The 22505-nt window shown below is 43.7% G+C and overlaps 1 protein-coding gene and 1 pseudogene across 2 annotated transcripts in view; both read left to right on the forward strand.

Moving 5' to 3' along the window:
* The first annotated feature begins 348 nt into the window (after positions 1–348).
* Positions 349–2946, forward strand: LOC140514827 (choline kinase alpha pseudogene; annotated as a pseudogene).
* A 1197-nt stretch (positions 2947–4143) lies between these two features.
* ANXA5 (annexin A5) overlaps positions 4144–22505 on the forward strand; it is a 51321-nt gene continuing 32959 nt past the window's right edge. Inside the window, exons 1-2 of one of the 2 annotated variants that reach the window (XM_072625232.1) lie at positions 4144–4357; positions 5045–5084. In XM_072625232.1, the coding sequence (XP_072481333.1) occupies positions 5082–5084 (3 nt within the window). In that variant the 5' untranslated portion in view covers positions 4144–4357; positions 5045–5081. The remainder of the gene's footprint in view (positions 4358–5044; positions 5085–22505) is intronic. The other variant, XM_072625233.1, reaches the window with a different exon arrangement.

The raw sequence follows: 22505 nt of genomic DNA on the forward strand, positions 1-22505 counted from the left end.
TACATTCAGCACCAACGTGGTAGGGGAGATGGCCATTTTTCAGGAGGAGGGTGCTGAGTTGCTGATCTGCGATCTGCTTGTGGGAATATCAGTGACTCAAAACATCGCCCCCACCCCGACATTTGTCACCGACTGGAGAGTCCTTTGACTGTCCAGGAGAACTGGGATCCGCGCTGGGTTACTTAGTCCAGGGTGACCTTGGGCGAGTCACGTTCTCTCGGACTCTCCCTTTCCTATCTCCTCCCCTCGCTGACCGCGCTCCAGCCTCCGCTTCCGCTCCCGCCCCTGCCCACCCTGCCAGCTGCGGAGCCCGAGCCCGGCCGGAGCCCGAGCCCGAGGCGCCCCCGCGCTCCTCCTGCCCGGCGGCCGGCAGCCCCGCGCTACGCCGCGGCTCCCCCTGTGCGGGGTCCCGACCCGCCCGGCCCGCCCGGCCCCAGCCCGCTCCGGCCGCATGAACCACAAGCTTCTTAACGGCGGCGAAACGGGCCGAGGCCTCCGGGGCAGCTGCTGGGCGGCCGGAGTGTAGAGGGAAGGGGGCGCGGCACTCTTGGTGGGGGGCCCGCGCAGCCCCGCCGCATGGAGGCCGACGAGCGCGGGGGAGGTGACGGAGGAGGCGTCTCCTGTCCCCCGCCCCCGTCGCCGCCCTTGGCGGCCCCCGAGCCCAGCACCCGCCGCCAGGCCTATCGCTGGTGCCAGGAGTTCCTGCCCGGAGCCTGGAGGACGCTGTCTGAGGCCCAGCTCCATGTGCGCGTGGTCCGGGGTGGCCTCAGTAACCTGCTCTTCCTGTGCTCCTTACCTGATTGTGTCCAGAGTGTGTCGGACGAGCCCCGCCAGGTGCTTCTGCGCCTTTATGGTGCCATGCTGCGGATGAGGGCCTGTGATCCAGAAGGAGCCGAACCAGGCCAGAGCAAGCAGGCGGTCCAAGAGGCTGAGTTCACAGTGCGGGAAAGCGTCCTGTCCACCATCCTGGCCGAGAGGTCCCTGGGCCCGAAGGTCTACGGGATCTACCCACAAGGCCGCCTGGAACAGTTCATCCCCAGCCGCCCCTTAAACACCGAGGAGTTAAGTTTGCCACACATCTCTGCAGAAATAGCTGAGAAAATGGCTATGGTTCATGCTATGAAGATGCCGTTCAATAAAGAACCCAAATGGCTTTTTGGAACCATGGAGAAGTATTTAAGTCAAGTTCTGAAAATTAAATTCGCCGGAGAATCCACAGTTAAAAAATTAAACAAACTCCTCAGTTATAATCTGCCTTTGGAAATGGAAAATCTAAAGTCTTTGCTGGAATCAACTGCATCTCCGGTGGTATTTTGCCACAATGATTGTCAAGAAAGTAACATCCTCTTGCTGGAAGGCAGGGAGAACTGGGCAAAGGAGAAACTGATGTTCATCGACTTTGAATCCAGCAGTTACAGTTACAGAGGCTATGACATCGGCAATCACTTCTGTGAATGGATGTATGACTACACCTACGAAAAGTACCCGTTTTTCAGAGCCAACATCCTGAAGTACCCTACCAAGGAGCAACAGCTTCATTTTATTTCTAACTACTTGGCTGCCTTCCAAAGTGGATTTGAAAACCTCAGCAAGGAAGAGAAATCCAAAATGGAGGAAGAAATGTTGGTAGAGGTTAACAGATTTGCCTTAGCCTCCCATTTCTTAGGGGGACTTTGGTCAGTCATACAAGCCAAAAGTTCATCTATCAAGTTTGGGTACATGGACTTGGCACTAGCCAGGTTTGATGCCTATTTCGACCAGAAGAGGAAATTAGGCTTGTGTATCTCAGATCCACTTGAAGCAGGGGGTCCCAAACTGTGTGATAAGAATAGCTGAGCAGGATTTCTCCTCTGTGCTGGATTCCTGCACCTACAGTCAGAGAGGATTCCCTGCCTCTCTTGGGAACACGGATGTGTGGGAGAGTACAAAGACTATATTAAAGTTCGGTGACGTTTATTTCCTATTTCCTTGACGATTTCACTGTGTAGTCTTTGACAGGAGATCAGGAAACAAACCCAGATTTGAGGAGTTTAGTGTCTTATCATCCTTTACTCCTTCTGACAAGTGGGGAGTTTGTTCCCCCCTACATACCAAGACCAAGCAGCATTGTGGAGGGTGGAAGAGACTGGTTCTTATTATCTGATGGTTATGTATTTTTTAAAAAGTGCTGGTAAAAAATTATGGCTAGGATGTTTGGCAATGGTCACGCATTAAAGACTCTACTAGCTTGCAGAAGGGAACAGGAGCAGGACACTGCTTGGAGGGCATGCTATGTATGTGCCCCTGCATGTCCAGGACACTAGTGTCCCAACCCTTGGGTCCAAATCACCAATGCTCAAGAAAGCACATGAACATAGAGCTCACACTGTAGCTTCCTTGTGACGGTGTACATGCTTTATTATCCTGAGGGTATCTTACAGTAGCTGGAAAGAAATCTTTTCCCAATTGCTGGGCTGCCAGTGAAGGGGACCAGAGGGCTGGGGGCAGTGGGGAGGGACAGTTTCCACAGTTCCACTACATGATTCCGCCAGCCTGATGGGCCTCCAGCAATACCTCTGTCCTAGGCCTCCCCCTAGACTCTAGACCCTCCCATGTGGTGGGGAAGGGAATGATTTAGAAAGGAAGTAAGAGCTCAGTTTTTCTTCTCCCGTTCATTTGTGGGGTGGGAAGGGAATCCTTGTAAACGTTGAGGTGCCCCAGCTGCTTCCACAGCTCCCACTTGTCCCTCATGACACCCCACTAGTACCATGATTGGGGTGACTGTGCTGAGAAATGGAAGCCCGAGAAGAATCACTGTGAAATGTCCATAGGTATTAAATGACCCTTTGGGGTAAACCTTGAGCCCCCTTTTACTCTAAACTTTGATTTGAGTTCTTTGTGCAAACATTTCTGCCACCACACATATTGTACTATACTAAAAATAAAAGTTTTAAAATCAGACAAAAATGCAGACAGTGATTTGTATGGTTAAGATTCTTTCATGGACACTTTAGAGACTTAAGCAGTTGACTAGAACTTTGAATTAATGCACAAAAACGTTTCCCAAGCTAACCAAGGAAAGTCTCTGCCATTTAGTACCTGTTTGATTAGTATAACACCTGGCTTAGAGTAAGCACTTAATAAATGTTTTTTGATTGAGCGTGACCTTGGGCAAGTAATTTTTCATCCTTGTGCCTTAGTGTCTTCATCTGTAAAATGAAAGGACTGGACCAGTTAATGACTGAGTTCACTCTAGGAGTCATAGAAACACAGACCCTCAGAGAATGAAGTCTTCAGAGGCCACCTAGACCAAACCACACCTGAACAAGAATTCTCTTTCCCACACTCTCTAAAAGTGATTACCCAGACTCTGCTTGGAAACCTCCAGGGAGAAGGAACGCCACTACCCTCTAAGCCAGGGCACTCTACTTTCGCACAGCCCCAAGCTTTGGGAGGTTTACAGCCTCGGATGACCCCCTTCCTTCGAACCCGCTCCGGCCTTAACCATAGAGTTATAGGTTTTTAATTTGACCCTCTGGCTTTAACAATAGGGTTATAAATGGATGGGTGGACGGAAGTGTTAAAAGATAGTATTAAAAGACTTTTAGACTCTAAGTTTAGAGGTAGAATCTCAGACTGGGAGCTGGAAAGGACTCCAGACATCATCTCACTCAGCCATCCCTCTTATTCCGCAGACCAGGAAACTGAGCCCCATAAAAGTCACTTGCTCCATATCCCCCAGCTAGAAAACAAGAGATTTTTGTGTTCTTGTGTTCAGTACAGTACGTCACGTTCCCTGGGAGCATTTTTGCAAACTCGATGTAACTCTAGGGTCCAAGGAGAGACCCTTTCAATAGCTTTTTGTAACGAAAGACTTCTGGCGGTCAAGGGCGTCCCTGTCCACCCGCCATGACCTTGGGGCTGGGTCACCGGCCAGAGTTCGAATTTGCGGCGGAGTGAAGGGCGTCTAGACAGAGCGGAGGGGACAGTGTGGGGGAGGGAGATGTCGGACTTCCCTCCTTGCGGTGGGCGAGGCCCCAGCAGCGGATCCGCGGAGCTCCCCGCTCCTCTCCAGGGTAACCCCAGCCCAGCTGGGCCCCAGAGGAAGCGCAGGCGCCGGGGCAGGCTGGGGCGGGGCAGGGCTGAGCTGGGGGCCGGAGCAGAGATCGGGGGTGGGGCCGACGGCCTGGGTGGAACCAGCCCAGGGCTGGGGCTGCACAGTAAGGTCTGGGTCCGCCTCTGCTGCGCCACGTCTCTCTTCTCTCTTTCCTCCTCCTGCTGCTGCTGCATCCCGGCCTCGCCGCCAGTCCAGAGCAGCCCAGAACAGCCCCGCGGCCCCCGCCAGCCCCCGGGCACATCTGAGAAGCAGACACTAAGGGTAAGTCATTGCAGAGAGAGAGAGTGAGCCCGGAGGCTGACCAAGTCCTCCCTGGGGTATTGAGAGATGCAGGGAGCGCTAGCTGGGGAACCCGGAGTCCTGGGTTCAAGTCCCAACTTTGCCACCTGCTAACTGTATGACTTTGAACGCACTCCTTCCCCTCCAGACGCTGGAGTTCCGCGTCTACAAAAGAAGGGGGTTGTAATGACCCAGTGAGAAGAACAATGGACCCGGGTTCAAATCCCCCCTTTGCCACTATCAGTGTAACTTTGGACAAAGCAATTCATCTGTGTGGGTCTCAGGCTCCTCTTCGTAAAGTCAGGGTGGTCTTTACGCACCCTTCCCACTCTAAATCCTAAGACTAGGTGACCCCCAGACTTCTCCCAATGCTTACATCCTTCGGTAGTAGAGCAGGGGTGGGGCACCACGTTGTCTGCCCGCCAGACTGAGGCCCAACCCATTGCCCGTGCCTCGTTCGAGTCCTTAGTTACAGATGCCACTCCCCTGGTCTCCTCCCGACCTGTCCCGTGGGGGAGATGCAGGGATGAAGGCAGCTCTACCTTATTTCTTTTGATCCCAGAGGTTTTGAGCTCTGAAGGGTTCCCTCTCCTGGGGAGTTGGAGACCAGAGTATTCGCATCCTTAAGAAAGATACACTAACCTGCCACATTACTCTCTTCTATTGTAGGTCCTGTTCACCTTTTCCCTACGTCTCGGAAACCAACATGGTAACGTCCTTTCCTTTCCTCCCCAATCTTCTATTTAATGTTATTGAAATTGAGCAAATGTTTATTATTGTTTTAGTGATCAGGCAATTAATACTTATTATCGTTTTTTTTTTTTTAAAAGACCCAACAGTATGGCTTAGTGGTTAGAGAGCTGACCTTGGAACCAGAAAGATCAACTGGCTTGTGTATCTCACAACCTCCCAGTGCTCTGGGCAGCTCTCTCTGAGATAGTTGCCAACTTTCATTGATAGAGGGAGTTTCCTTATCTGGGGAGTTCCCTGTATTAATTAAGTCCCAGGTCCTGCCCCTGTCCTTTTAATGATCACAGATTCAGAGGAAGGCTGAATCTTAATAATAATCTTGTTCCACTCCCTCATTCTAAAGAGAAGGAAACTGGAAGCTGGAAACATTAATTGCCCTACCTGGACTCCCACAAAGCTGGAATTTGCTTCCCCCTTCTGACTTTCAATTTAGAACTCTTTCCTCTACTCTGCAGTGAATTGTTTAAAAAGAGTTCACTGAAAGCTTAAACAAGTTTAGGACTGCTTTTTGGATTCCCTTGTCATGGTGACTTCTCATCACTCCACTTTCTTTTTCTTTCTTCCCTAACCTGCTTTGGTTGAGTAGAAAAGTACTATTAGGGCCCCGAGGCAGTGATTTGGGTGGTTCCCCTGCTCCCCCAACAATCCCTTCCTTTTCCTTCTCTGTGTGTAAAAGAGAGCCCTCCCACCAGCCACTGACTTTGGAACCAGAGTCTGTACAGCTCATCCTGGTCATGTGAGTTGATATTTTCCTCCCAGTTTCCTTTAATTTTTAGGCAAGTTTCTTCTATTTCAATACAGTGGGTGGGGACTGGCTTTTTCCAGTGTCGTAAGGATTTCTGTCTCAGCCCCACTGTAGGGGAAGAAAATTCCTCGGTTTACTTCTAAATTGTGTATTTTGTGTATTTGGGGGGTTGCTTCACTTAGTGGGAACTGAAGAGACTAATTCTTTTTCTTTACCACCCCGAGAGTGACAACCAGGATTAACATTAGAATTGTAGAACTTTTCTTGTTGTGTTGTTGAATTACTGTTTAAAAATCTCACCCCAATATTAATTTTACATATGTATACATGATTATATATGTAATCTATCTATCATCTATCCTGTCTGTCTGTCTTTCTATCTATCTATCTGTCTGTCTGTCTCTCTCTCGCTGTCTATCTATCTATCTGTCTATGTGTCTATGTCTATGTGTCTATGTGTCTACGTGTCTACGTATCTACATATCTATCTATCTATCTATCTATCTATCTATCTATCTATCTATCTATCTATCCTGTCTGTCTGAATGTCTTTATAGACACACAAACACACACTTCTTAATTAATAGGATCATAGACTTAAAGTCAGAAAGGCCCTTGGAAGCCATCCTCGTCTGGCCTCCTCATTTTATGGATGAGACAATTGGGAGCTAGAGAAGAGTAGTCACTTGCTCCAAGTTACATGTATAGTAAATGACTAAACTGAGATTTGAACCCAGATCCTTTGATTCTGACATGGCAATGTGATAGAGAGTAGTAGATAGAGAAGTGACCTTGAAGCTGAAAAGATTTGGGTTCAGGTCCTCCCTCAGACATATGCTGACTGGGCAAATCCCATAACCTTTCAGTGTTCTACACATCTTTCTAAGACTATAAATTATTGAGAAATGCTGACCTCCATTGGTAAAGGGAGTCTTGTTGTACAGGAGTTGGTTATGCCTTTGAAATTTTAACTCCAGTTGCTATCTCTGACTCCGGACTTAATGCTTTTCCAATGTAGCACATTCCCCATTAAAAACAGAACAAAACCCCCAAACAAAACACTTCATGCTGTCCAGTGCCAAAGAGGATTTAAAAAAAAACTTTGTAAAAAGGGGTTTGGAATGGTTCCAACCATATCCCATTTCATGGAAGTTCATCTTGGTCTGTTGTACTATTAAAACAATTCATTTTAGGCCACTGAGGGAAAATAAAAGGCCCAGTGAACGTTATTTTCATGGTACCTTCCTTGGTGTTGTATGGCCAGCTAGAGATCCAGGTGAAGGTGTCCCAGTAGTGTATTTATTCATAATGCTTTCATTATGGTTCCTCTGTCCCTACTTCAGATGCCACAAAAGGTAAAGCAGTTCTCTTGTTACCAGGAGTGGAAACTTGGAGTTTTGCTTTGCCTTTTTCAATGAAGGATCTTTGTGAAATTACCTTGGCAAGCCTTCCTGAGAGAGATAAGCTCCTTTTTTCCGGAGTATCTGCTGGGGTGGTAGCATGTGCACTGATTGACTGGGCATGAAGAATAATTCCCCACAATGTCAAACTGCCTTTTACGTCTCTTATTTTTGGAGGGATGGTCCAAAAATTTTCAGTTGCTTTTCATTTTAAAGAGTCTGTATTCCCAACATGACAACTGGTCCCATATAAGTTTAAAAATGGATATATTGGCCAGTTTCATGGGAAATAGCTCTGGGTATCTCAAGGTGATCAGTCAGGCATTAATTAGTGCTTATGATAGTGTAAGGCATGGCTAGATGGTGGCAGAACAAAGATGAGGTGAAACAATTCCTGTCCTCCAGGATCTTGCCCTCCCTGGAGGAGGATGGTAATAGTGCTGTAATAACTGCTAGGCTTTGAGTCATCTGCCCTTCAGCCTCAGTTTTCTCCTCTGCAGAATGAGACTGTTAGATTAGGAATGGCCTTTCGGGATCATCAGAAATCTCCTCATGCTCCTCGGATTCTTGCCTAAGGAGAGAGGAGAGTGTTTGAAACAGGCCTAGACTGGCCACACCTGGGACCATCATCTAGTTGACAGGGCCCAGCTGCTGTCCCAGCTGCTGCAGGCCAAAGGAAGTAGAGCCCGGTAGGAAAGAGGGCAGTTGGCTCGGGCTTTTCTCTAGAGCCAGTCATGGGAAATATTTCATTACAGTGTTTTCTTTGGGTCAGTCTATCTTCATGTTAGTTTTTGTAGCCAGCTCACGTGGTAATATTGTCTCTGAATTCCTCAGGAAGCTTTCCGGCTGTAGGCCAAGGGGAGCACAGTGTTGCAGCAGCCTGGTGGTTTCTGTTGATGTAGCCTGATCTCAAGGTTCTACATTTGTATACTCACAGATACACAGACAATATAAACACAATTCATACGTGCTACATATACACATTATATATATTCATACGACATATACACAGATACATACATATGTTATACACTACACACACACACACACACACACAAACAGTACATACTGTTTTGGGAGTTTTCAGAGTCCTTGCTCGTCACTGCCAATAAATGTTAGCAACCAAAACGTGTTAAGCTCCCACTGAACGCTTCAGAAGCTGAAGAGAAGGGGCCACTCCCTGAAGCTGTTACGTCTTCTTGAGTTTTCTTTCCTTAAGCGATGAGAAGAAAAGGGAGATATTGAGATGTTTTGTGTTAAGCTGCAAAAACAATTAAATACCAGATATGGAACAAAAAGGAGTTAGCTAGGTCAATGGTTAACTATTTTTAGCTCTTAAAAATCCTCTTTCAACACTATACATACACACCATATTTACACATACCATACATATGCATCGTATATAAACAATATACATGTGCACACACGTATAAATGTTCCATGTATACACATACTCACAGTGTATATACATATACACACACACACTTCAGTATATATGTCCACATCCATACTTACACATATACATGCATGCACTAAACATGTATGCACACACATGTAATGTGCATCTATATATGTTTGTTTCCTTATCTATAAAATGAGAGAGATGGCCCAGATGGCTTTTAAGGTTGATATTTTGGAAAATCTATGATCTCACTACCTACCTATGGCTAAGGGACTTCTGTCAATCACTTTAAAATTATATTTAAATATTCCAATTAGTCTTAAGAATCTAAAATTAGAACCTCCCCTACCGATGTTTAGGAAATAACCAATCAAGTGGACAAGCATTGATTCAGCGTCTCCTATATGCTAGCCACTGCGGTAAGTATTGCGATTCAAAGAAAGGCAAAATAACCTAAAATCTAAAACCAAGCAAGCAAAAAAACCAGACCCCAAACTAACCTCTGTGCTCAAAGAGCTCCCAGGCTAATGGTGGGAGGCAACATTTGAACAACTTGTGTATCCAAAACAAATTGGAGTTAGTCAACAGAGTAGCATCTGTTTAAGAAACGGGGAATGTGTGATCCAGTTGAGAGACATCCTTCCAGTTCAGAAATTCCAAACTTCTAAGATGTCCATAGAAGCGATTAAACTAACAGTTAAACTTGTGTTGCTTAAACTGGTAAGTAGATTTATGTTTATGAAATGATTGTGTTCAGTTCATCCTTTGGCTCATGGCCTATAAAAACTCATGAATCAAATGTCTCATATGCAGGTGTTGGGCATAAATTTAAAAAAATAGTGCTTCCCCCCAACTCTCAGTTTTATTATTTTTACACCATCTGTTACGAATAATATCTCTTTCCCCATAAAATCTTCCCTTTGAAGTATAAGAAAAACGTAGAATTAAGCAAAAGACCCCAACCTAGTGACCATGTCCTCACTTTATACCTGTAGTACATTCTCTAGAAAGAGTAAGGAAGAGGGTCTCACTGTCACTCCTCATTAGTTAAGACTGATCCTTGTATTGATAGAAGTTCTGTCCTTAGTCCTTTCCTCAGAATGTAATTGCAGTGTGATGGAGACAGACTTTAGAGGAAAGACATGGATGGGAGCAGCATAGGATGATGGGGGAAGTATATAAGTTGCAATATACATCTCTCAGGGAGTACTCACTCCCTGATAATACATTGATTCAAGTGGCAAATAGAAGTTAGGTTGAAAGAGGAGGATTGTCTTTAAAAAGTAAAACACTATTAAAAAAGCTTTTAACGTTTCACATTGCATAGATATCTTTACATTTTTGTGTGTCTTTTGAAGGGTCATTCACTTTTAATGTCTCACTACCAAATCCATTAAAAATCAATTTACTGTGTCACCCTGAAATTCTAAACCATAGGCAAAATTAAGACTGGATGAGGGGAAAATGGCAAGAAGATAGAGATAAAGATTTTCCGTCATTAACTGAGAGTGAGATAGCCTTGGTTCTAGCCTTGGCCCTAATTAGCTAACTGTGTGATTGTACACGTCATTTATTCAGTCTTTGAGCTTCTATTGATTGCTTTGGAAACTGAGAACATGTTGGATTAGATGATCTCTGAAGCACTTTTCTACTAAAAGATACTGTGATTTGAATTCTTATGTTTTTCAAATATCTTTTGTTTTTAGATTTCTTTTATATCTTCCCCTACTCCCAACATAGCCATCCATTATAATAAAGACTAAAAAAAGAAAAAAAATTGGCAAAACTAACCAATCTGTTCCATGCCTCTGCCAAAATAAAAAAAAGGGAGGAAGATGTAATCTCGTATCTCTCCTTTAGAGTCAGGTTCTGGGTCCTCATAACTGTGCATTCAGTTTTGATTTTGTCGTTTTCATTTACATTAGCATCATAAATACTATGTTCCTGGTCCTTCTTATTTCATTTTGCATCATTTCATACATCTTCTATGCTTCTCTGAATTCTTCATATGCGTCAGCTCTTACAGTTCCACAGTGTTACATTACATTCATGTACCGCACTTTCCTAGCCATTTTCCATCTGATAGCTATCTGCATTATTTCTAGTTCTTTTCTACCACAAAAAGTGCTAACATAAATATTTTGTTGCCTATGGAACCCTTTTTTTTTCTTCCTATCTTTGACCTTCTTGGGGCATGTGCCTAGCAGTGGGATCTCTAGGTAAAGGCTGTGGACATTTTAATCAATTTCTTAGCAGAATGCCAAATTGATTTCTAGAATACTTGGATTTTTAAATAGCCCAGGGGTAGAAACGTTGTGATCTCGAGGTCACATATGACCTCTAGATCCTCAAGTGCAGCCCTTTGATGGAATCCAAACTTCACCGAAAAAATCCTCTTAATAAAAGGATTTGTTCTGCAAAACTTGAACTCAGTCAAAAACCCACACCCAAGGACCTAGAAGGCCACAGGTTCCTCATCCCTCAACTAGATTTTTGAATTACTATCCCTAGTTTTGCTTTGTATGATATCCCCCTGTATTAAGAAAGTTCGGATTCGCCGCTGTAAATGATGCTCTCGGACTCAATCAAAACGGAAGTAAAAAGCTTTAATTACACAAGGCACGGTACAGACAGTTTAGGACAGCAGAAGAAGCAGAGGGCAAATATAATGATTATTAATACAAGGGCTATAATTACAATAGATAGATAGAGGAAGAGAATACATCACCAATTCAAGGGAACCTCCAATAACTCAATCGGCTGGGAGCCCCGTTGCAGCCAGAACAACTTGAATTGTGTAAAGATGGTCCCGCGCGAAGCGTCCTCCCACGGGTGAGGCTCAACGGGACTTGGTGGTCCGAGCTTTTTATAGGGTTCGCAAAAAAAGAAGGCTCTCAGCCAAGGCAGTTACATACAGAGTTTTAGCCCACTTCCCTAGCATATGCAGCTTGTGTGTCTGGGTCTAATTCTGGCTTTTTAATTGTTGACATGTTCAAAAACCTTGAAGCTCAGCACATTTTATCACTGTCAAGTGCTTATGCTCAAGGAAGGGGCCACCTTCCCTTGAACATAAGCAGTTTCAGGAGTGGCGAGTTCCTGTTTTTATTGCCAAGGACATACAAGGTTTAAAGAATGGTCAAGTCCTGAGACTAAACGTTCAATAGCTCAGGCCTATTAAATCTGAATGATATTACAATTTTAATAAGAAAATCTAATTTCTTATTCACCCCCCCTGCACTCGAGCTGTCCACAGGACATTTCTATTTGGTTCCCTCACTGTCACCTCAAGCCATGTGTATCCAAAGCTCTTTCTCCCAAACCAGCTCCTTTGCCCAGCTTGCTTTCAGTTTCATGGTTTTACTCATAGTAGCAGAGTACCCTCTGTTTAAGAAGTGGGGGAAAAGGTGATGCAGTTGAGAGTCATCTTTCCAGGCTTAAAGCAGTGGAGTCACATTCTGTGCTGCCTGCTCTGTCATCTCATTCTTGTGGCATGTCACCAAGTCCTGCCATTTCTTCATTTAAAAATGTGTGTATGTATATATGTATATGTGTATATATGTATGTATGTATGTATGTGTACACACATAGCTAGCATGCATTTATTTCCTTTCCCTCCACCTTCTCCATCCACTGGAGGAAAAAGAAGATAAAACTCCTGTAACAAATATACACAGGTGAACAAAACAACTTTTCACATTGGCCATGCCCCAGATCTGGGTCTCCTTTGGCATTTAGAGATAATTTAGAGTCATAGGAGATGGCAGCTTTCTTCCTCCTTGATCCTCTGGAATCATGGCTGCTCACCATTTCTTCTTTTGACCTCTCTCTTGGATTCACCTCTGCCTCTCCCATCCCATTAATAGCAGCCTAGCCCAGCCTCTCTCATCACCTCATATTTGGATTTTCATAGTAATTTACAAATATGACTCTGCACTAGTCAGTTTCCTAGGCTGTAAAGTGAGGGGGTTGGAGGTGATAACATGTGAGGTCTTTTCCAACTCTAGATGTATAACCCTCTGTGATCACTTCTCTCCTCTTAGATTCCTTCTATGACATCAGGCAGATGGCACTTTTCTCACCTCACTGTTCAGCTCAGTAACCTAACATGTGCACTACCACATTAAGGTCAAACTCCTGTGGCCAGCACCCAAGGCCCTTTGTGACATAGGTCTATTCTAGCCAACCTAGCTTTCTCCTCCTCCATAGTACTTCAAGTGAATCAGACTGGTTTATGACTGCACCACTCCCCCAACTCTTCTCCCACACAAACCTGGCTTTTTGCTCATTCATTTGTCCTGCCTTTATCCTCCCCTCTACCCACTAAAAACTGGACCCATCCTTCAGGGTGTGGATGACATTCCAGTACTTCACTCAACCACTACCAAACTCTTTAAACAAAACAAATGCCTCCCCCAAAGAAACATAATAGAGTGAACTGGAGACTGAACTGGGAATCCATGAACACTCTCGGTTCTGGCCTGGCTAAACTAATAACTAATTTTATGATCCTTGTTAACTTGACTTATCCTGAGCCTTAATATCTTCAGCTGCCAAGGGAAGAAGGGTAGACCAAGTGATTTCTGAGCTCCTGGTCAGCTTTCACATTCTATGATTCTGAGAGGCAATGGGCTGGAGTGGATAGAGTGCTGGACTTGGAGACAAGAACATCTGGATTCACATCTAGCCTCAGACACTCACAAGCTCTGTGACCCTGGGGGAAGGCATTTAGCCTCTTTGCACAATGAGGGAGTTAGATTGGACTCAATGAAGGTCCCTCTGGTGGAGGTAACCAAGCCTTTCACTAAATTTTCTCAAACATCTTTAAGCTTAGCCTTTACTTTCATTGTTCTGTCTCCAGAAAGAAATCGCAAGTGGGCACCATACTTTATATGGGAGTGGAATGCATCTGCTTTCTTAGGGAAATGTTGATGAAATGTACAGATTGTTGAACTTGGGGGCCCTTCAAGACCTCACCCTTGTTTTAATGCTAACCACTTTTGTTGTAAGGACTTGTGTAATGTAATACACACTTCCTGCCTTCTTAACTAGAGTATATGAATATAACAACCTTTTTTTTTTTAATGACCTATTATCACAATTGCAGGTATCAATTATGCCAGTTCTTTGGGGAGCCAATGAGTTCATTGGTTGGGTTATTGGCCTTACTCATTCTCTTTCATTCATTCTCCTTATGTACCTGGGCATGTACTAAAAATCCTTTCCAACTTGGTAGGACATGTATGGCAAAACTTGTGGGCTTCCTCAAAAGCCTTTGAAAATCCCTAGTCACTTGGTGCAATAATGAGAAATTTTTTTCTCTGCAGAATGTAAGATCCTTGAGGATGGGGGCTTGTTCTATTTTTAATTTTCTATTGGAGACTGGAGATGACCCAGGATGAGGCAACTGGGGTTAAGTGACTTGCCCAAGGTCACACAGCTAGTGAGTGTCAAGTGTCTGAGGTGAGATTTGAACTCAGGTCCTCCTGACTCCTGCACTGGTGCTCTATCCACTGCATCACCTAACTGCCCCCATTTTCCAGTCATCCTGATGAATATCTGGTTACTAGATTGAGATAGCTCTGGAGGAGAAGTGAGACTGGTGACCTGCACAGCCCTCCCTCACTCAAAACAAAGTCAAGTGGAAGTCATGTCGTCATTTCTCTGATGGCGTGGTCTTCTTCAGCAACAAAGGATGAACATGCACAATTTTCTATTATTTATTCTACTCATTTTCTATTCCCAGTGAGTGACTCTCTCTATGCCTTAAACCTTGGGACTTGAGAATAGGGATTTGACTTGAGTTTTCATAATTGGGAACTCCCTGAAGAGAAACCTTCTCTATTAATGCAGGAAGATACTTTCCTTTCAATGTTCAGTCCTAGAGTTACTTAAAGCAGTTCCAGGTTAAGTGACTTCACCCAGGCTAGCGTGTGTCAGAGGTGAGATTTGAACCCATGCCTTTCTGACTTTTAGGCTGATTCTGTACCACAGCACGCTGCTCTAAACATAAGAGGTGTTTCATAAATATTCGTTGAATAGCAATTATGGCTTAGGTACCAAGGGACTCTTACAGTAAAAATTCTTCTGTATCATTAAGGTTAATGGCCAAAGACCGCCTCCTTTGACTAGAAGGTGCTTGAAAACAACTATCTGTTGAATGAATAAGAATTTGTCCTTATTTCGAATGTGTCCTTATTTATGCCAATCACTGTGCTAAACAATGAAGATGCAAACAGAAAATTGAGATTGTCCCTGTACTCAAAGAGCTCATACTATGAATTAGGGGAGAGAACTTTGCCAGGAAGTTCATCTGCAGGACAGATAAAACAGCTCCATGCAGTTGTCTCCAGGATCCCCAGGGCATTGGTTGGATTGTAAAAGAACGTCTGGTGACCATAGTGAGGGCCTTCAGGGTAACGAGTCAGGACCTTAGGGGGCTTAGTGGTCTTCCATGTCATGGAAAAGGAATAACATTGTTCTCATCTCATCCAAGCTGTGACCAGTTGAACAGCAAGGGATTGCCCTGGTGACGACAGATTTTCCTCAAAAAAAAGTCAGTCACCCTGAATGGATATTGGGACTGCTGGGTTGGATAATGGACCATGGGAGATGACACTTTCTACTTTTGGATCTTTTGATGAAACTAAAGCAGAAATAACTTTCAAGAAATTAGGTATATTTTTTCAACCTCTATTTAGTGAATTGTCGCTTCTTGCTTTCAGAGGGGAGCCTATCTTGAGGTATGTGGAGCTATTTGTGCCTATACTAAATGGTCCCAGGGTCCCTTTCATCCAAATTGTCCACAGTCTGTTCCCAATCAGCCTTTTCTGCTAACTCACTAGTGTCCCACCCAAAGCCTGAGCTCTAGCACAGCCAAACTTCTTGCTGGGAGTTTAGCAAAGTTTCTAGTTGGAGTGCCTTCCTTACTGTTACCCTTTGCCCATGAAAATCCAACCAGTCCTCCAGCTAGGGTGACATGTAGTGCCAAGGAAAGCGTGCTGACAGCTTAGAAGACGCAGCTTTGGGGAAGTCATTTGATATCTCCTGGACTCCAGATTCCTTATCTGCAAATGAAAGGCTTTGGAGTAGATGACTTCTAAGGTCCCTTCCATCTCTGATCTCTGATCTTCCTTTCCTGATTATTGAGCCTGGAAGACAGTGGTGGATTAGGAGCCATGGGGACTGGATTACAGATCCCACTTTGAGCCCTTTACTTTTGGGGTAGGAGGAATATTGGTGAGTTAGCTCCCTTGGATTTAGGGGTTTTAGGATCCCATCCCTTGGATTTAGGGGTTTTTTTCCACTTGTGAAATGAAGTAATTGGATGACTTACAGGATTCTTCCCTCAATAGCCTAAAATCTCAATTGGAAGTGATTTTAGCCTCATTTACGTATACCTTTCTTCCCTCTGCAGAGCTTCTTAACCTGGGATTCATGCATTTGGAGCTTTTCATAACTGTATTTAAACATAATTGATTTCCTTTGTAGTCCTATGTATTTTATTTTATGCATGTGATGTAATTGTGAGAAGAGGTTCATAGGCTCCTCCAGACTGCCCATGGGGTCCATAACACAAGAAAGCATAAGTCATGCTTTAAGGTTTTCATGATGCTTCCCTCACAATGGTCCTTTGAGGTAGGCAGAGCAAGGAAGCCCCATTATATGGATGACTAACCTAAGGTACAGAGAAGTTAGTAAGCATGAGGTGGGTTTTGAAACTTTCTTTTCTGACTCCCAATCCGGTGATGTCTCCAGTTTCCCTTGCTTCTCTGCCTATGCTATGTGTATGTTTAAAGTAAAGTAACAGACCCCAATGCCTACAATTCAAGGCAATGTCTGTTAACATTTCACTACTTTATTAAAAGCTCCCTTAGAGCAAAGATTGCTGTTTGTGCAGCTTTGTGCCCCACAAGAAATTTGAGCACAAAACCTGAAACATAGTAAGTAACTGAGAAATGTTTGTTGAATGAAAGAATGAATTCTTAATGTTTAATTTCTCTTGTTTTGCTATTTCTTTCTTTGCTTTCAGGGTATCACTGGTTTCAAAGGGAAAAAAATTCTGTGCTCTGTGATGTAGGCTCACACCTGCCAGAAATAATTTTTATTAATTTATTCTTCTAAATTCAATCCTTGTTGTGCTTGAGGAAGGCATGGCCAAACTGACAGTCTTCTCATACTTTCAGACCTCTCTCTCCATGCAAGTGACTTCTGACTTAAAAAAAAAAATTCCTTATGTGTTTTTTCCCCAAATCAATTCATTTTTCTCTTCTTTCCTTCACCTCCTCCCAGTGGAAAAAGAAAAAGAAAGTCCTTGGAACAAATCTGGACGGTCAAGCAACAAATTCTCACATGGGCTATGTTCGAAAATCATACAAGTCATTTTAAAATCCCCATTGAGAGAGTTCTTGAATGAGGAGTATTTTATGATCGGTATTTCAGAGGTTTATGTGACAGTTCAGTTAACTATTTAGTATCATCAAACAGAATATTAGTTACTTTCAGCCCACTCCTGGAGAGTCATTTTCAAACCTTGTCCATCCTTCTTTTCTTGCTTACTTCATGGAATGCACCTGGCCAAAGATGACCCAGAGATACCGAAGCAGTTGAAAGAACTTCCTTTTCTTTAGGTGCATCATTACACTTATTTGATATGGGCAGGTCCAGCCAGGATCCCAGGCCTTTTTCCTTTACTGCTCAAGTTCTGGTTACTTCAAAGGAGAAGTCCTTTCTGGTCTGATTTTGATTGAGGAGAACTGGACGTTGTTTCCGAATCAATAGTTAACAAGTAACTAACTCATAAGGGTTTTCTCTTTCAGATTAGTCCCTTCAGGCTAGGATACTCTTCCTTAATGTTTCTGAAAGGGACTTCGGGGTGTGGTGTGCGTTTCTGTGTGTGTGTGTGGGGGGGAGGGGGGCATGTTGTTATCTGATCTCCTCTGTTGGGGGTACTTGTGAAACTGTCACACAGACTTGTGTAACAGGTGGTCATTATCACTGGCTTCTCCCTCATTCAGCTGGCCCCTATTTGCAGAATGTGCATGGTGCCAGTTTTTCCTGAGCCTCCTCAACCTGGCCACGGGGCATGATTTTTTTTTTAAAGGGACACCTTATTCAAAAACCTAGAGTCCTTTAAACTGTCGGGGGAGAGAACCAAGGAAGGAGAGAGATTGTCCCAGGAGAATTAATCTGTCTAGAACTCTGAGGGGAAAGTAAAATAAGGCTGGAAAAGTTGTGTTACTGGAGCCAGATGATAGAGAATGATAAGGTGTGGACTTTTTAATCCTAGTGGTGATATTGATAGATCCAAAGATTATTTAATCAGCAGAGTGGAATGGTTGACTTGTGCCTCACCTAGGAAAATTATTTGTAAAAGTGTATTAAGTAGAGTGGTATCAGGGAATGGAGAGGGAGAGATTGGCAGCATGGAGATCCATTAGTAATCCAGGTGAAAGGTGATGAGAGCAAGAACTGGCATGATGATAGTATGGGTAGGGAGAGGGAGCAGATGTGAGAGACTGGACATGGGACTTAGGGAAACCTGGCAATTGATTGGGTATAGGGAACTATGGAAGAATCAGAGCTAACTCTGAACTTTCCCATCTGGATGACGGGAAAGTTAGGGGTGCTTTTTAACAAAAATAGGGGAAGTGTGAGAGAGAAGTATTTAAGGCCAAATTGGATACCTTATTTGCATATTCTGATTTTGAAATGCTGATGGGATATGGGTGATGTCATGCATTCAGTAAACTATGAAATTGAGTAGAAAAAGGGACTAGTTTCTGTGGAGATGACTCAGTCTCCAGGTGCTGTGCAAACAAAAGTTGCACAATTATGATTTGCTGCTCATTATGGGATGGCAATGAAGCCTCATATTAAAGGGGACGCTGAAACTCAAAACCAGCTTTATTTCCTAACCAGATTTCTTATCCATAGAATGAAAATGACGATTACAGATAATATGATTTTGAAGACACTTAGGGAAGGACTGGTTTTCAAGATGTATCGAGTGAAATAAAAGTCATAGATAGTACTGTTACTAGACTGAAAGGCAAAAAAAAAAAGATATCCACAATTATACACCCATATGCCTACTTATTATTCTTTATTAAATCTTTGAGAGTCACTGTGGCATAGCTGGCCTCTCTCCCTTCCCATCCTCCTCCTCTCCTCCCTTTCTCCCTTGCCTTCTTTCCTCCCTTTACCTCCCTTCCTCTTTCCCCTCCCATCCTTTTCCTTTCCTTTTTCCTTCCCCTTCCTTTCTCCTTCTCGTTCCTCTTCCCTCCCCCTATCCTCTTCTTCTTCCCTTCTCCTTCCCCTTGGTCTTCTAATGCCAGTGAAGTCACAGATCCAGTCCCTGTCCCAACAACATTTTTATGAAAATGGTCCCTGCCTTGCCTGTCTGCCTGTTCTGAAAGCCTCTTTGATGAAATTTGAGAAGGAAACAGGTAGGCTTTCTCAGGCACTTTTCTATAGCAAGTTTCAACCCCTCCATCACACAGCTGACTGAGAACCATAGTGAATGTGGTAATAAGACCCTGCATGGGCTGTTCTTGGTGAATTGGCTCAGTAGAATATTCCCTCTTAAAGATTGTCTTCCAGAGAGGTGCCTCCTATGAGTATGCTAGGGTCATGCAAGATTCCATGTCAGACCTAGCCATAGAAAAAGGTTTGCTCAAGAATTCACCACATTGCCAACTTCAAGGGAGAAGTAAACTAGGGAGGTATAAACTCTGAACAGTTCTTTACAGTGGCATTGAGATCACCCATGGACAAGTCCCTAAATCTCCTCTGCCTCAGTTTTCTAGTTTGTAAAATGGAATAAGAATATTCGTGGTCTTCACTGGGTTGTTACGAGGATTGTGTGAAATCATATTCGAAAAGCTTGTAAATGTCAAAGCTTTATATAAATGTCAGCTCTTCTCATTTGTGCATGTGGAAGACTTTAGGAGCTTCCTGAATGAAGGCTATTGTTCAAAGTACTTTTATAAGTACAACTGTTTATATGGCCTTGAATACCTGGAAGGTCAAGCTGTGCCCATCCACATAATACAGTTTTTTTTTTTAATCCATTAGACAAGGCAAATAGAATTAGTAAGATGAAAATTTTTATTTCAAAGTAAAGTTATAATCTTTTTGGATAAATTGATGCTCCTGGTCCTTTTAGTGTTAAGTAAATAGGTATGTTGTCTCTTTTGAGTCTCACAGCAACCCTTTGGTAATTACTTCCATTTTTGCAGATGAGGAAACCAGGTCTCAGAGAGATGAAATGACTTGTCAATGGTCATACAGCTAGTCTCTGAGGCAAGTTTTGAATGCAGGTTTCCCTGATTCCAAATGCGTTACTCTAGCCATGGCACCATGTTGTTTAGAGCAACTAAACAGAGTTCCAGAGCAGAGCCTGGAAAGAGGGAGATACAAGAAAGTATATTTGATGGGGCAGAGAAGAGGAGGGAAGGAAGACTTTTGAGTGAGGGAGATGGTCCAGGCTAAGTCTGGAGCAACCAGAGTTGGGTGAGGACTGAAGGTAGAGGCAGAGAGGACTCTTGACCCAGGCCATCCCTATTTGTCTGATTTCTTAGAAGAGAGAATTACAGCTTTGACATCACAAATAATGTCTTTAGGTACAAAAGAAAACATGACTGAGCGGTTCATAGATAAAAAAGGAAATCAATACGTTTGGGAGTTTGGTGACACCCTGGTGTGGATGGACTGGTGTCATTGACCTAGAGCAACCTTGATCTGGCACCTCAGGTTCACTGACCTAGAGCTGAAAGAGACCTCAGGGTCCATCTGGTCCAGCGCCTTTGTTTTACAGATGGAGAAACTGAGATCCAGTGAGTTCAAGTGACGTGCTCAAGGATGCCCACATAAGCAAGTACTCCAGAGACTATGTGTTTTTCAGAGTACCGTGCTGCCTCCTCAGGGTCTATTGAGCAACTGACATTCATCCTTGGCCCAGTTTAGCAATTGGTGAGAGAGTGAAGGGGCCAGAGGGAAATGTCCTTGCAGGGGCTGATGTTGTCTGCCAAGGCTTCACTACAGAGTGCTGACGAAATGACTAAGAGCAAATACAATTTCTTCTTATGCTTTTTTCTCTGTCTGCCTGGGATATCTTACCCTTGCTGGCAGTTACGTCTAGCTTCACTGGGGTCTCTTGAACCATTAATAATGGTTTAATATTTCATAGTGATTCAATGTTAGCTACTCTTATAGGTAAGTGTGAGTTTTTAATGTGGTCCTCAGGACTGTGGAGCTGGGGAGATCAAATACTGGACCTAGAGTCAAGAAGACCTTGTCTCAAATCTTTTCCCAGGTACTTACTGGCTCAGCAAATTATTTAACCTCTGCCTCAGTTTCTTCATCTGAAAAATGGTAATAATAATAGCACCCACCTACCAGCATTGTTGTAAAAATAAAATGAGACATGTGGAACACTCTTTTCAAACTTTTAAATTGTATATAAATGCTAGCTATAGTTATTATTAAACTGAAGGAGGTCAAGGATGTTGGGACATAGAGAACAGAAAGAAGAAAGCAAAATGAGAAAAGTCTGGGGACCTGAGTTCAAATACTCAGATACTTCCTACCTGGGTGACCCTGAGCAAGTCACTTAATGCTGTTTGCCTCACTTTCCTCCTCTGTCAAATGAACCTAGAGAAGGAGGTGGCAAACTACTGCAGTATCTTTGCGGAAAAAAAAAACCTCTAAAGGGGTCACAAAGAATTGGACACAGCTGAAATGACTCAACAACTACAACTTGTTGTGATAGTGGGGAGTCCTTATGGGTCTGGGTTGGACTTACTAGCCACTGAAGTCCACTCCCTTCTGGCCCCCAAGTTCTGTGACTTTGCGAAAGAGGTAACAGGTGTTCAGAGGCAGAGATCTAGGACTTCAGTCTTCACCTGACCCTCTCCTTCTTAGATAGTTGTGGGATGGAAGTTAGAGGCCTTACTGTGTGTTGCACATTGAACTCAAGGTTGGGGAAGATACCAAGTTTAGATGAGAAATAGTCTGTGCCCGAAAGGAGATTATTCTACCTCATGGAGACCAGACATCCATAGGGATGGCTGTAAACCTCCATGTTACATGTTAAGTGTATTAGAGACTTACAAAACAAAACTGAGTCGTGTTGACTTGAGTGTGGAGGCTTCACCCGTTCTCAGCAGCTTTCTTCTAATAAGAAAAAAAGCAACCATCTGCAATGCCCAGCTGACCCTTTCTTGCTCTATCCCAGGGTAGAGGATTCCCTTTGGGGGCTCCGATGACAAATCCATGCTTTCTGCATCATGGTCAATTGGGAAGTCAATACTAGAGGTCAAGATTGGAGTTGGGATTTCTTTGTTGTAGGGAATTCCCAGATGAGGACATCCCTTCCGCTAGTGCAGGTGAAACCTGCTCTTCAACTTCTAGCCCTTGAGAGTTGCCCAGAACACTGAGAGATAGTTACTTGCTCAGGGTTATACAATATAGATTGGGCCGTGAACCTCAGTCTTCCTTTCTCTGAAGATGACACTGTTCACTTTCATTGGGACAATGATGATGGTGGTTCATTCTTAATCTGACCTCAAGATGGTTAATTCTTCAGCCAAAGGAACTCCTCTTTAAAGCCCACATCCAGAAGTGCATTCCCTGAAAAAGAGGATTGGATACAACTACTCAGATAGTCAAGCATTTATTAAGCTCTTACTGTGTGTCAGGCACAGTTACTAAGTGGTAATAAAGAAAGGCGAAAAGCAGTTGGTTTTGACTATACAAGGTACATGCTAGTTACATGCAAAGCAGAAATTATCCTCCGAGAAACTGACAGTGGACGTTAAGGGAGTCCTTGAAAAG

Source organism: Notamacropus eugenii, chromosome 7 (assembly GCF_028372415.1).
Source record: "Notamacropus eugenii isolate mMacEug1 chromosome 7, mMacEug1.pri_v2, whole genome shotgun sequence".
NCBI classification, from domain to species: domain Eukaryota; kingdom Metazoa; phylum Chordata; class Mammalia; order Diprotodontia; family Macropodidae; genus Notamacropus; species Notamacropus eugenii.